We start from the raw sequence: 14,025 nt of genomic DNA, 5'->3' as shown, positions 1-14,025 counted from the left end.
GTCCTGGGAGCTCCCACCCTTAAGGCCGAGTAGGGTGGTCGGAAACAGAGCGCCCTCCCTGGGCCAGCTGAGGCGTGCCGGCCGGGCGACTGGAGAGCCGGCCCGGCGCGCGCGGCTGTCCGACTCGGCCCGGCCGCGTTTTTCTGGTCGCCACTCGCCCTGAGCCTGACCCCGCGGGCGGCCTGGAGCAGGTGAGCGGCTGGGCGCCCGGGGCCGCGGCTGGGCGCCCCTCCCGCGCCCGCCGCACCCCTTCCCCAGCCGGCCCGGCCGCCCCTCCACTCCCTCCAGCCCGACCCGGCGGCCTCCTGAGCTCCTGGGCGGCCCAGGCCGACCTCGACGCGCAGCTGTCTCCCGGGCCAAGCCTGCAGCCCTGGGGCCTTTTTCGGGCCCAGTCGCCCGCGGGGCCGGCCCTCGGGCCGCAGCGGCCTGTCCATTCCTGGCGAGGGCTGACAGGAGGCAGCCCAGCTGGGCCGGCGGGCATTGCCGGCAGGGAGGTGATCGGCTTTCATTCGGTTTCCCAGGGAAGAGGAAGGGCTGGGGTGGGGCTCAGGTGGGGGCCTCCGCTTGCTGCCCTCACCCTAGTCTCTCATCCTCTTTGCTGAGTGATCATAGAGGCCTCTGGCCGCACCTTCCTGGAGGGGGGCCAGGGTGGGCAGCTGAGCTGGGGGCCTAGGACCGTGGACCCTGTGTGGCAGCCATTCATGCCGGAAAAAAAAAAAACCAAAAACAGTTGGGTTGGCGCAGCCTGACCTAGACCTCGCTCAGAGTAGTTCTGCTTCCCTCTTTCCTGGGGAGGCTTCAGTACCTGCTCACTCATGCAACCTGCTGCCTCCACCCAGAGCAGCGGCTTCTTTACTTCTCTCTTCCTAGAAAGATGCTGAGGTTGACAGCTTTTAGCCTGACTCTTACGTTTCTTTGGCAGTTAGAGGCCAGGCTGGCCAGTAAAGGCATCCCCTTCCTTCTCTTTTCATCGGGAGAAAACTTAGAAACTTTTCAATGTTAGAGGCAGAAGAGCTGGGAACCTGAAAGTGGGTTGTGTCTGATTCTAAAAGTTCTTCCCTCTCGCTGTCATTACCTTATGCTGCCACAAAGTGGTGAGTTAGAGATTTGCCTGAGCTGGGTGGTCTTTACCTTCCACTGATTATCCAAAATGTTACAGACTTGGAGCAAGGGAACAGGGTTCTCTCCGGGTGATAGGGACGAACGCTCTGTGGTTAGCATGCCACTTCCCACCTTGCAGGGGCAAACTCGAAATCGCTTACATTTTCCTACAGGCCTTGACACTGTCAGATGAAGAGGATTTAGGACTTGTTTTGGTGCTCTGGGAGATGACTAGACTAGGGAACTTCTGCTATGTAGACATCTAAGCTGCGTGGGTCTGTGGACCCGCCATCTAACTCCCATCATGCACTGGCTCAGGTCCCTGCAAAGCCATCCCACTTATGTGAAGAGAGAACAGACACATGGTCGGGGGGAGGGCCTGGGGGGTAGTTGAGAGGGGTATGGGCCAGCCCCTGATGGGAGAAGGTTTCTGAGATGGTCCTCAGTTTCATGCAGTTGTTTTAGATATTGACTGACTGAGGCCGTTTGCTGTGGGGCCCTCAGGTCTGGGAGGCCTGGCCTCTTAGACCCACAGTCTGTTCTTATGAGCAGTTGTGTCCTGGGTTGAGATTCAGCAACAGGAGAGAAGCTGGCAGGCCTACAGGGAGGCCTCAACCAGAGCCTTTCTGCTTTTATCTATCTTAGGTACTGGGCTTCCAAGTAAGAAGTGTTTTGCAAAATATAAAGTTATGTTACTAAGATTCTTGTTTTGGATGCCAGGGCCCTATCTGGTCACCTCCTTCTTTCTTTGGAGCAAGAGCAGAACTTGTGAGTTCTCTGTATTGTGGACAGATCACCCCAGACTGTCACTCATGAGACAGCTAATTGAAGAGGGATGACAGTGAGCTGGGAGGTTGGGATGCCTGGCCCAGGGATGGGGAACTGAATGGGGGCTGGGCATGGAGACAGCCACCATCCCCTTTGCCAGAGGAGCTGAGCCGCCAGCAGACTTCTTTGGTAGCATGTGAAGGGAGCAGATCTCCCAGCCCTGAGCCCCTCTTGCTTCCCTGATGTGGTTTATGTCAATGTGGCGAGTGCAGGCAGATCAGGGAGAGGCCCCGGGAGCAGCTGCATGTCCCTGCCTCAAGCTCACGATTTCTTTCTTCTCTACAGAACCAATCATCAGGGAAGGCAGAGCTTCCCCGCCATTGCTGGCACCCTGCCTCGAAGACCCCCATCCTGTAGGCAGAGCCTTGTAGTCTGTCTTGGTTAATGACTTGGGCCGCCTGACTAGCCCCTCTCTGTGCCTTGTCTGAGGTCCTCATCCATACCTGATCCTGGGCAGCTTCTCTCTCTGGTGTGGGTCAACTTAAGCGGGGAAACTGAAGCCATTACTCTCCAAACCCTGTTTCATCTTCCCAAGCATGTCGGAAAGCTGGCAGCAGCCACCACAGACGCAGCCGCAGCAGCCGCAGCCGCCGCAGCCTCAACACCACGCAGAACCACCGCCGGCCCTGGCCGAGCACACACTGACCCCAGGCACAGCTGAGAACCCCCTGGGCTGTGCCGTCTATGGCATCCTTCTGCAGCCTGACCCGGGCCTGCAGCCCCCGCAGCATGCGCCCCTGCAGCCAGCAGGCGAGCCAGGCCCCAAGTGCGGCGTGTGCGGTCACGACCTGGCGCACCTGTCCAGCCCGCATGAGCACCAGTGCCTGGCGGGCCACGACCGCTCGTTCCAGTGCACGCAGTGTCTCAAGATCTTCCACCAGGCTACCGACCTGCTGGAGCACCAGTGCGTGCAGGCCGAACAGAAGCCTTTTGTCTGTGGCGTCTGCAAGATGGGCTTCTCGCTGCTCACGTCGCTGGCGCAGCACCACAGCGCGCACAGCGGCACTGGGGGCCTCGTGAAATGTTCCATCTGCGAGAAGACCTACAAGCCCGCCGAGGCGGCTGAGCCCGCGGCCACGGCCGCCCCTTCGCTGCCCCCGGCACCCCCTCCGCCCGCCGTAGCCCCTGCAGAACAGGCCGACAAGCCCTACAGCTGCCCCATCTGCCAGAAGCCCTTCAAGCACCTGTCGGAGCTCTCGCGGCACGAGCGCATCCACACAGGCGAGAAGCCCTACAAGTGCACGCTGTGCGACAAGAGCTTCAGCCAGTCGTCCCACCTGGTGCACCACAAGCGCACGCACAGCTCGGAGCGGCCGTACAAGTGCGCGGTTTGCGAGAAGACCTTCAAGCACCGCTCGCACCTGGTGCGCCACATGTACGCACACTCGGGCGAGCACCACCTGTTCCGCTGCAACGTGTGCGAGCTGCACTTCAAGGAGTCATCCGAGCTGCTGCAGCACCCGTGCACACCCAGCGGGGAGCGGCCCTTCCGCTGCGGCGAGTGCCAGAAGGCCTTCAAGCGGCCATCAGACCTGCGGCAGCACGAGCGCACGCACAGCGCCGAGCGGCCCTTCAAGTGCGACCTGTGCCCCATGGGCTTCAAGCAGCAGTATGCGCTGATGCGGCACCGGCGCACGCACAAGACCGAGGAGCCCTTCAAGTGCGGCCTGTGCGAGAAGGGCTTCGGGCAGCCCAGCCACCTGCTTTACCACCAGCACGTGCACACCCTCGAGACCCTCTTCAAGTGCCCCGTGTGCCAGAAGGGCTTCGACCAGTCGGCCGAGCTGCTGCGGCACAAGTGCCTGCCGGGCGCGGCCGAGCGGCCCTTCAAGTGCCCGGTGTGCAACAAGGCCTACAAGCGGGCGTCGGCTCTGCAGAAGCACCAGCTGGCCCACTGCTCGGCTGCCGAGAAGCCTCTGCGCTGCACCCTGTGTGAGCGCCGCTTCTTCTCGTCCTCCGAGTTCGTGCAGCACCGCTGCGACCCGGCCCGCGAGAAGCCGCTCAAGTGCCCGGACTGTGAGAAGCGCTTCAAGTACGCCTCCGACCTGCAGCGGCACCGGAGGGTGCACACGGGTGAGAAACCCTACAAGTGCCCCAACTGCGACAAGGCCTTCAAGCAGCGAGAGCACCTCAACAAGCACCAGGGCGTGCACGCCCGGGAGCAGCAGTTCAAGTGCGTGTGGTGTGGCGAGCGCTTCCTGGACGTGGCCCTGCTGCAGGAGCACAGCGCGCAGCACAGCGCCGCCGCCGCCGCGGCCGAGGGCGCCTACCAGGTAGCCGCCTGCCTGCCCTGAGTCCCCGCCGCGGCCCCCACCAGGCCCGGCCCGGCCTCCTCGCACCCACCCCTGCACCCGGCTCGGTGTTCTGAGGGAGGCCCTGGGCAGGTGGAGGGTGTGGGTCCCTGGCACTCCTGGTACAGGCCTGGGGGGAGGAGCGGGGGCGGCAGATTGCTGTGGCTGGTCCTGACCCCACAGACCTCTTTCCCATTACAGGATTCGCTTTCTTGAGAGACCTCAGCCTCCCTTGTCTCTGGGGGCCTGGAACCAGGCTGGAAGTCAAATGGCCTCTCTCCACCCCAACGAGGGGGTGGTGCTAGCCCAACCTTCCCAGACCTTTCAGCCTAATTAGAAATCAGATAGGTTAGGAAAGAGGAGGGTCACGGTAGGGCCTGGGAGAAGGGCTGGACTCCAGAGGTAAGCTGGGTGTAGGGCATCCCCCTTCAGGTTGCTGTTTGAGGGAGAAGGCCAGCTCCGTGGTGTAGTCCTGGAACCAGGAGGGCAAACTGTGAGCCACCGGCCTCTCCGTCAGCTTCAGCCAGGGGCGATGCATCCTCCAGGTTTCTGGCAGGCGAGACATACAGGCGTGCTACACACCTGTGGGCTCAGTCTGCTTGGAGAACAATTGGCCCAGCCAGAAGGGAGGAGGCAGAGAAGTTCTCCTGTGACTCACTCAGCCAGGGACAGTGCTGTCCACAGGGAAAGGAGGAAAGGCAGCCTTTGCACCCAGGGCTAATCCCACTGTTTTGGAAGTGCCCCTCCCACCTTTGCGGCATGGTTCCAAGCACTGGTGGGGAATGTGCTCTCAGCCCTACAGAACTACTGATGTGAAAGAGGGGATTGTTAGATCACCTGGTGCCTGGGAGGAAGCAGGGCCAAGCCCGTGATCTTCCCAGTGGATGGGAACAAGTGTCACCCCTTTGAATTGTGTGAACCAAAGCCTCAAGGGCGTGGCCCTAATCAGCTCGCCCCAGCCCTGCTTCAGGGCCAAGACCATGCCTGGGTACCCAGGGTAGGGGAGGTGAAAGGACCATGGGAACGCCTCTGACCTCACAGTGTCCTCCCAGCCCATGTGCACCCTCCCCCATCAGTCTGGTTGCTGGCCTGTACTTCAGGGGTCTTGCTCTACCAAGATGCTTTGGACAACATCCAGCTACTTCCAAGGCCATAGTGTTCTCCTTCGGGCCCTCCTAGGTCTCTGGCTGCCCACTGGGCTCATGGAGCCGAGGGTGTTCAGGATAAGGAGTGGGCAGGGGAAGAGGGTTGTTAAGGAAACCGGTAGGTAGATGGAGTCGATTGGTATTGCTTGATGGCCGGGACTGTCCTCGGGAAGGCCAGAAGACCTTTACTATCAAAATGATTCTTTTGAACCCAGCTCTGCCCCACCCTCTCCCAGCCCCCTTCCCTGGGTCTTAGAAGGAGACTTTAATCAGTGCCCACCCCAAGATCCCAGAGGAGCAGGGAGACCTGTCTTGTCCCACTCTCACCTTCAGAAGTCTGAAAAGCCCTCATCCCCCTCCTCTGCCTAGGTTCCCTTCCTGTGCCTGCAGAGAGGGGCTGGTCCTTCCCCTCGGTGCTGGCTTTAGTCACAATGCCTCAAAAGACGTGGAACCCAGGCTGACAACAGTCCCAACTGCTAATGTTTTTCTTTCATTTTGCTTTCTAAAAGCAGTTGTTATACTGTTCATAACATTGTATAGTTTAATTTCATGTCATTTTGGATCTTATATAAAAATGTGAGAATTTGGATTTTTAAAAAGAATGACTCCATTTTAGATAGCCCTTTTGATGTTAATATATAGTGAGTCCAATGTATGCTTTAGAAGTAAAGACATTGACCTTCACAGACCAAAGCACAGTTTGTTCTGGTCATTCTTCAGAGGGGAATGTTGGGACGTGGAGAGGGAGTGAGGTGTGCAGTCCAGGGTGGCAGGCTTGGGGTTGGGACATAAGGCTGGGTTCGAATGTTTTGAACATTCTGTTTGTGTGACTTTGGGCAAGTCACTTAACCTCTTTGGGACTCAGTTGCCTCATCTATAAAATGGGGAGGTTAACCCTTGCCTTGCTTGGTTCTTGTGAGAATTAAGTGGAATCGCATACGGCGGCCCTGGTGGGGAAGCTGTGACGATGCTGACGGTACCAACTGCAGGACACTTGGGATCCTTGGGCTGTGACCTCTTGACATCCTTGGGGTTTAACTGCAGCCCCTGTAAAGGGAGCTGATCTGTGAGGGACCGGCAACTCATGGATGGTCAGAAGCTGGGCACTGGGCCTGGTAAGCAGGAGAGCTTGCTTAGCCCCAGTGGAAAATCAGGGTCTGCCTGGAGCAGCCTACAGGCGCCGCCCCCGAGGATCACATGCTCTCACCCCACTCCTGCTCACCCTGTCGCACGGTGATCCATCTGCATGTCCAGCCCGGCCACCTGCATCTCAGCCTTCCTGCACCCCTCTTCTGTCCCCTATCCTGTCCCGCAGTGGGCCAACTGCAACTCAGGCTCCTTCTGTTTCTCAAAGGCAAGGGTGGAGGTGGGGAGAGGAAGGTAGAAGCAACTCCCCCCAGGTCTGAGAGCCAGTGGAGGGTGGTCAGGAGGGACCCCTGCCCTGAAGGTAGGGGTGGAGGTGAGGGTAGAAAGAGGAAAAGGAGCTACCCACACCACAGAGAGCTCAAAACTGGCTGCAGAAGTCTTAGTGGAGAGGCCAGGGGGGACCCTGGATGTGACCAGGACCCCATGGTCCTCTTACTCCCTCCATGTGTGGCCATAGGAGGACTCTGCCCTTGAGAAGCCGTGTGCAAGCGTCCACCTCTCAGCGAGGACGCCCAGGGCCCCTTGTCCCTGTGCCCAGCTTGAATCCTGGCTTCCTTTCTAGTTCAGTGACCTTAGGCAAAACCCACCCACCTCGCAGACTCCTGGAAAGCACTGGCACGTGTTGGGTGCTTTATAGCTTCAGGTTGCTGTTCCTGAACAGATGGTGTTCTGCGTGTGCCAGGGGCCAGAGGAGCCCTGGATGGGCCCACATGGAGGGTGCAATGACTTTTTCTTCCTTTGTCCCCCCCTTGCCTCCCCTCACAAAGCAGTGGGGCTTTGTGGGGCTCCCACCTGGGCCAAAACCAGGGCCATGAATGGAGCCCTGGCCTGGGGGCCTGCGTGTTCAGGCTCAGGTCTTAGACCTTTGATAACAAGTGATCACAGGCAGGCTCTGTTCCTCTTGGGGCCTTGATTCCATCTGAAGCAGAGGTCTTGACCTCTGATCTCTAAGGGTCCTTAGAGACCTGTCGCTCTGATTCTGGGAAGGTAACCGGATCAACCCGTGGCCCCTATTCCCCTTCCTGCCTCTCTCGGACTCCAGTCTGCTCCCCACCTGTCTCATTCTGGTCTCTCTTGATTGTAAGTGACAGAAGCAGCGCAAACTGGCTTAAGCAGCCACACACTGTACCTGGCCACACACATAGGTACCTCTCGCACCTACCTGCCCAGGAGCCCCACCGCTTCCTGTGTCCCATAGCTGATGTGAGGCTCCATCTCTTATCTTAGAGCATAGAATTTTCATGGGGGAACTTCAGGTGCTGTGGCTAGGGCTACAAACTAGCACTATCATCTTTAATCTCCGGGTAATCATCCCCTTTGCCCCAACCACTGACAGAATGGGAAGAGTGTGGTACCTTGGGGTGAGGGGGGACATGTGGACGAGGGCCAGAGGAGCGAGAGCGAGAGGCTGACATAAATTCACACTCTGGAGTTAATAATTTCCCCTTCCTGGGGAAAGAGGCACTGCTGGGTGGGGTGGGGGTCCCTTTTCCTGGGTCCTCGAAGTCATTGCCAGAGCAAGCTGGGCCACCAAAGACAACTTCCCTAGGGAGCCCATCATCTTGACGGCTCTGTCAGACTCCCACTGTGTGGCTGGCTCTGTGCTCGGCCTCCCAGCGGGGCAGTGGGAGAGGACCCTGCTCTCCAGGGGTGGAGGCTGTGCTCGTGAACCACTGTGGCAGCGCTGTGCTGTCATAGTTAAGAGCACAACAGTCAGGCCTGGCTGGAGTCCCGCCTCTGCCACTCATCAGCACCAAAGCTTTGGGAAGGTTTTTGGACCTCTTTGGGCCTCATTTTCCTCATGTGTGAAATGGAGCCATTAATGCTCTCTTCTGGGCTTAGGGTGAGGGTCCCGTGAAATGACCTGAGTGGAGTGTTTGCCACATAGTGGCCACTCAGGAAAGCAGAGCACTGGGAGGTCAGGGGCAGAAGGGAGCCAGCCTAGCTCTCCTACCTGAGCGTCAGGGCTCTCTCACGCCCACCCTGCTACACACAAGACCTTTCCCATCCACCAGCTGGTCTGAGCCTCATACCATCTCCATGAGATGGGCAGGGCAGACCTGAGGAAGTGTTTTGTGCTGATCCTTGAGAAGTCCAGGGGCTTCCCAAAGCCGTACACTTAGTGAAGAGAGAGGCCTGGCATTGTGGGGTCTGGCTAGGTGGGGGGATAGGCGGCGGGGTGGAACCGCCTGGGCTCTGAGCCCACAGACCTCCAGCTTCAGCCACTGAAGCCCGGGGCTCTGGCTCCAGCCCACTCTTTGCGGGCCAGGAAGCCGGGAACAATGGCCGGGACTGGTGCATTCACCAGCAGGCAGAGGGGGCAGCCAGCCCTCGGGCCTGCTCTCAGCTCCTTGAGGGACTGGAGCCTCCCGTTTTCTGTCCTGCCATCTGTGCAGAGGCAGCTCCATAGAGAGCCTCCACCAGACCTCCCAGTACCCAGCCTCATCCCTCCTCCAGAGCAGGCCCCAGACAGGACCATGGACTGCTCAGGCCTTGGAAATTTGCCCAAAGCCTCTGCGCCTGGGCCGGGCTCGCCTGTGATAAGCTCCGCATCCCATCCTCAAGACGGTGCTTTCTTTGTTCCTTGAAGGTCATGCCTCCAGGAAAAGCCTTGGCCCGCTATTGGTTTTTGCAGATTCTGGCAGGAATGCCCAGTCCTCCTTCGGGGCCCTGAAAAGGAGGTCGAGGGGAGGGGCGGAGGTGGGCTGCGGCCCGTGGGGTCTCCTTCCGCACTATGCGTGTGTGTCCATCCCCACTCTGGGTCTGCATTCCTGCCTTTGTTCATCCATAAGCATCACTGAGCACCTGCTGTTTGCCAGACACTGAGCTGGCGCGGCAGAGCATGAAGGTAGAACTTCAGATGAGAGAGTTTTGAGGTTTTCATGTATCAAAAGGTAGGGTCAGAAATGTCAAAGCTGCTGGTATTTAGTACAAAACATTACCTGTGAGAGTCCTCCCCGACCCTCACCCCATTCTCCCTGAGCTAGGACCCTTACTCCATCCCCGATCCTCCCCATTGCCAGCCCCAGGGTGAGGGTATGTGTTTTGCGTGTTACTTTGTAATAAACACAACTATTACTTTGTAGTAGTTGTATCATTTAGTCCACGTCTGTGTGTTGGTTCTGGGAGGCCCCAGGCCCCATTCCTGAGTCCCAGATCCTGTTAGAGAGATAAGAGGGGCCGGCGAGTGCAGTATTTCCTAAGAGCCTACGGTGGGCCAGAGGCTATGAGTTAGTCCCCCTGAAACAGCTATGGTTCCTGTTCTCATAGTCTTGGGGAAGACTTGGGGAGAACGGAGGATTTGAGAGAGGCCTGCCTGGAAGAAAGGGTGAGGTTTGGGTAGGAAGAGATGGGGAAAGCATTTCAGGTGGGAGGAAGGCGTTGACTAAAGGTTAGGAGGCAGACAGGAGCCTGGGTGTTTGAAACAGCAAGGAGACTGGTGATGCCGTTGTGGGTAGGGGTAGCACATGGAGGCCCAGGGCCTGGGTACTGGATTGGGATCAGGCCAGGAAGTCCTGGAGGTGAGGCCATGGGGGCTGGGCTGTCCCCAAGGCAATGGCCACAGAGAGGGTTTCTACTGTGATCTCTCTATGAGGAGCAAAGAACCCCCTGAGGCTGAGGGAACTTCCAGGCTGGAGACAGAGGCCCAGGCTGGGTGGCTTCTCTCCATCTCTTGGGATTTTCAACCTGCAGATTCTGCCACTGCCAGTAACTCCAAGAGAACTTTCTGGTGGAACATCTTCTCCTCTCTCTAAGCTCAGGTCGAATGTCCCCACTGGTTTCCCCCCAACTCTTGGCGTGCGTCTCTCTCATAGCAAGAAGGCAGTAGAGTATGGTGGCCATAGGCTCAGGGGGTCAGGCAGGCTGGCTTCAATTCCCAGCTCTGCCAATCACCAGCTGTGTGACCATGGGCCAGTCATTTAGCCTTTCTGAGTTCATTTCATCATCTGTAAAATGGGTCCAAAACTGCCCACCTCCTGGGTACTGCCAAGTGCTTAATATTGATACATTGCCTTTGCACGTAAAAAATAGCAAGTGTATACTAAATCAGACTTGTTAATGGGCATCTACTCTGTATTTCCTTTATTCTTGGGCACATATTTTTATATCTACGAAATTAGGATTCAGTGTACAACTGGTGAGGAAGGACCTAATCAAATTCCTAGGCTTGAGGAACATGATCTAGGTGTGCTCACATTCTCACCTTCTGCTTTCAGGTTTGAATCAGCTGGGTTTACCTCTCTCCTACTGGACTAGAAGTACCTCTAAGGCAGACAAGTCTTCTGGTCTGTGTCCCAGCACCCAGCATGGGGTCTGGCGAGGCCTTGAATGTCTGCTGGGCCAAATTCCCAGAGGGACTTGTCCAGTTATTCAGTGTCAAGGAAGCAGGGCCACGCGAAGACACACGGGCACTTGATTCCCTCTGGGATCTCAGCACGCTCTCTGGAGCTCCCTGACTGCCCCCAGTCTCACACAGGCCAGGACTCCAGCATCTCTGCTATGAGCCTTGGGCAAATCTATTTCTCTCTGAGCTGTCATGTTGGAGGGGACACTCAGGGCTGAAGAGTGTGGCTCTCACACCTCAGGGGCCTTCACCAATGGCTTCCCAAGGTTCAATCCAGGTGGACTGCCCCTGGGCTTGGAGGAAAGCGCTTCTTCCTGCATGAAATGGCAGGAAGCTGGATACCTCCTTGACAGGCCCCCAAGGAGGAAAGGGCTCTGATCTGCTTACCACTTCCCATCCCCTCCTCCCCACGCTCCTGTCTCCTGCCCTGTTGTCAGCAGAGCCCCATACTTCAGGACAGAGACAGACTCCTTCCCTCACCTCGGTATAAGGGTGATGATTTCCAACACCACCCCCAAAAGAAATTAAAATCAGCCTCGAATTTGTAAGGCAGGCTCTGTTTGCATATCAGACAACAAAACAACTCATTTCCTTGTTTATTACCCAAGGTTGAACAAAAGACCCCGATTCTGGGAAATAACTTATTCTACGAATATTGAGCACAAACTATATGTGAGTACTGTGGCAAGTGCTGGGACTGACTTTGAGTCCTGGGTTCTGGTTTTGGCTGGAGCCTTTCCCTGATCTGGGCCTCAGTTTTCCCATCTGTGAAGTAGAGTAGCTTTGGTTCTGCTCACTCTCCTGGGTGCTTATGGAGTATGAGGCCTGGAGGAGATGATGTGTTCTAACCAGTATAACACAGGGTCCAGAGGTGAGGGGCTGGTATTATTGTTTTAAACTCCTTCCACCTGAGACCAGGCTTGCATCCACTAGGTGCTCAGTAAATATTAGTGGAAGGGGATGAGGAGGATGTAAGTCAGGGTTTCCTAACCTTTGTGGGCACTGACTCTCCTGAGAATCAGATGAAAACAAGGAGACTTTCCATGGAAAAAGCACATGTGGGTGGACCCACGGTTTTGCACATGATGTCAGAAGGTTCGTGGATCCCTGAGGCCTCAGATCCTAGCACCGGAAGTCCTGTTCAAACAGTTCTTGGGCTTGGTGGCTATTTACCCTGATCTGGGTCTGTCCTTGCAGACTGGCCACAGGTGGGATGGTATTTGGAAGGTCCTGGAGCTAAGTGCTGATGCTGGCTGCTCTAACACCCAGCCACGCCGAGACACTCTTCTTTAGCCCAAAACTTTGAGCAGGGTTATTCTGGACCTGGCCCAGGAGCCCCACGGCTGTCCCCAGCACATCAGGCCTCCTTTTTGTAGGTTGGTAGGCAGATGAGGGCTAGTCCTGAAGCTATGTGAATAGAGCAGATAACTTTTTGCTTACATGGTATGTTCATTGGCGGTGCTTTGGGGAGAGGAAACTTTCTTCTCTGAGTGGGCTTGGGCACCTCATCTTACTTCCACACTTAGTTGCTTCACAGGGAATAGAGACCATAGGCCAACCCTCCAGGGCCTGATTCCACTTCTTCAGGGGAACCCTGGGCCCAGGGAGGCCACCAGCACACACTGGGATGGCAAGGGCTTCTGAGAGAGGTGTCTAAAATCCCTTTCGAGCCCCCTCTTTTCTCTTTAGGGCTCAAGTTCAGAGTCTGAGGTGGAAGGGGCTTTGTTGTAGGGTTATGAGCAGGGGAACGGGGTCACAAAGGAAAACTAATTCTCAGGCAGGCCTGCCTCTGTACCTCATCCCTGGCTGGGCCCTGGGGCCTAGACCCTGATTCTCTACCTGGGGTCACCAGACATCTTTCCCAACTCCCCCCACCGCCACCAGTCCTCCAGGAGTTGGCAGGAGGCAGGTAAGGGCAAGACATCCTGAGGTCCTGACCCTCCCCCAGCCCCTGCACCACACACACACACACACACACACACACACACATACACGGGTGTGGTGCCTCCTTATGGAGCATAAGGTTTATTTCCACTCAGGCTAAACTCTTAGGGAGATCGGTGCTGCCACCATACACCCTCTGTCCTGCTGGGGACCCTGAGGTGGCATGGTTCGGCAGCCTGGGGATCAGCCTCCTGTTCACAGATTAACGCCAGGGGGTCAGGTAGTTGACACGACTGTGGAAAGAAACAGGTGAGGTGGGGGCCTCTAGGATGTCCTGGGGAAAAATCAGGCTGTCCTTCTCTAGGCCTTCCCCACCAAACCCACCTTCCTGCCCTCGAGGCTCTGAAAACACAGCTTCTGTCCTGTCTCTCTATGGCTCAAGAGTCCTCAATGGCTCCCTATTACCTTTAATATATTTTTGGCTGGTCTGTTTGACTTTCAAGCCCCACTTCTGGTTTGCCTCATCTTTATCTCCCGTGAGCTTTACTCACTTTTCAATCATTTAGTGAGCCTACTCTGGCAGGCATTATATAGTAGTTAAAAAAAAAAAGCTTTCCCTTGTGTGTGCACAGGGTGGGTGAGAGAAGGCAAACTTTCATCAATAATTATAATGCAATAGCCTGTGTGCTCTAAGATGGAGAGGGTTGCACATACGGAGACCAACTGGAGGGGGGTTTGAGCTGGAGGGGAAAGGCAGAAGGTCAGAGAAGACTTCAAGGACAATGGGACACCTGGGCTGGGCTTTAAAGTGTAAGGAGGAGTTTTCCAGGCAGAGGTAGAAAGATCATCTAGGTGCTGAAACAGCACAAGCAAAGATATGGAGTGTTTGGTTGCTTGGTTTGGGTTGCACGCAGGAGTCTGGTACTGCTGAAGTGTAGGGAATGGGGCTGGAGAGGTGGGAGATGGCCAAATTATGAAGGTGCTTGAATATCTTGCATTCTTCTCCTGGGAACACTTGTCCCAGCCCTTACCACTTCACCTGCTTCCTGGAAGGCAAATTCTTGGCTCCTTACATTATATTTCTTAAATGTCTGTTTACTCTTCCAGTCCCTGCTCTTCTCCTAGGTAACCCCGCCCCCCCAATCCCCCTAACCCCCGTCTTTGCCTTTTGGCCTCCTCTGGGGCAAATCGGGAGGGAAAGGCACTCTACTCCCTCCACCTCCCAGTGGGCTGCACTTTTGCCTGGCGAAGATCTCTCCAGCGGAAGACCTTTGCGCCCCCCTGA

The 14,025-nt window shown here is 56.6% G+C and overlaps 2 protein-coding genes across 3 annotated transcripts in view; one reads left to right on the top strand and one right to left on the bottom strand.

The window, feature by feature from the left end:
• The first annotated feature begins 143 nt into the window (after window positions 1-143).
• Window positions 144-6,049, top strand: ZNF319 (zinc finger protein 319). 2 transcript variants are annotated; one of them, XM_024747472.1, is made up of 3 exons: window positions 144-191; window positions 2,215-4,202; window positions 4,422-6,049. In XM_024747472.1, the coding sequence occupies exons 2-3, from the start codon at window positions 2,466-2,468 to the stop codon at window positions 4,434-4,436; spliced, it is 1,752 nt and encodes a 583-aa protein (XP_024603240.1). In that variant the 5' UTR covers window positions 144-191; window positions 2,215-2,465; the 3' UTR covers window positions 4,437-6,049. The 2 variants fall into 2 exon arrangements, with proteins under 2 accessions (XP_024603240.1, XP_024603239.1); XM_024747471.1 differs by having other exon boundaries at window positions 2,215-6,049.
• SPMIP8 (sperm microtubule inner protein 8) overlaps window positions 4,570-14,025 on the bottom strand; it is a 14,990-nt gene continuing 5,534 nt past the window's right edge. The window contains exon 6 of the mRNA XM_024747406.1: window positions 4,570-4,692. Within this exon, the coding sequence (XP_024603174.1) occupies window positions 4,570-4,692 (123 nt within the window). The remainder of the gene's footprint in view (window positions 4,693-14,025) is intronic.

The sequence above is a fragment of the Neophocaena asiaeorientalis genome, unplaced genomic scaffold (assembly GCF_003031525.2).
Source record: "Neophocaena asiaeorientalis asiaeorientalis breed wild unplaced genomic scaffold, Neophocaena_asiaeorientalis_V1.1 scaffold438, whole genome shotgun sequence".
In the NCBI taxonomy this organism is placed as follows: Eukaryota; Metazoa; Chordata; class Mammalia; order Artiodactyla; family Phocoenidae; genus Neophocaena; species Neophocaena asiaeorientalis.
The sequence above is the reverse complement of the archived record's forward strand: the minus strand, read 5'-3'. Positions and strand labels throughout refer to the sequence as shown.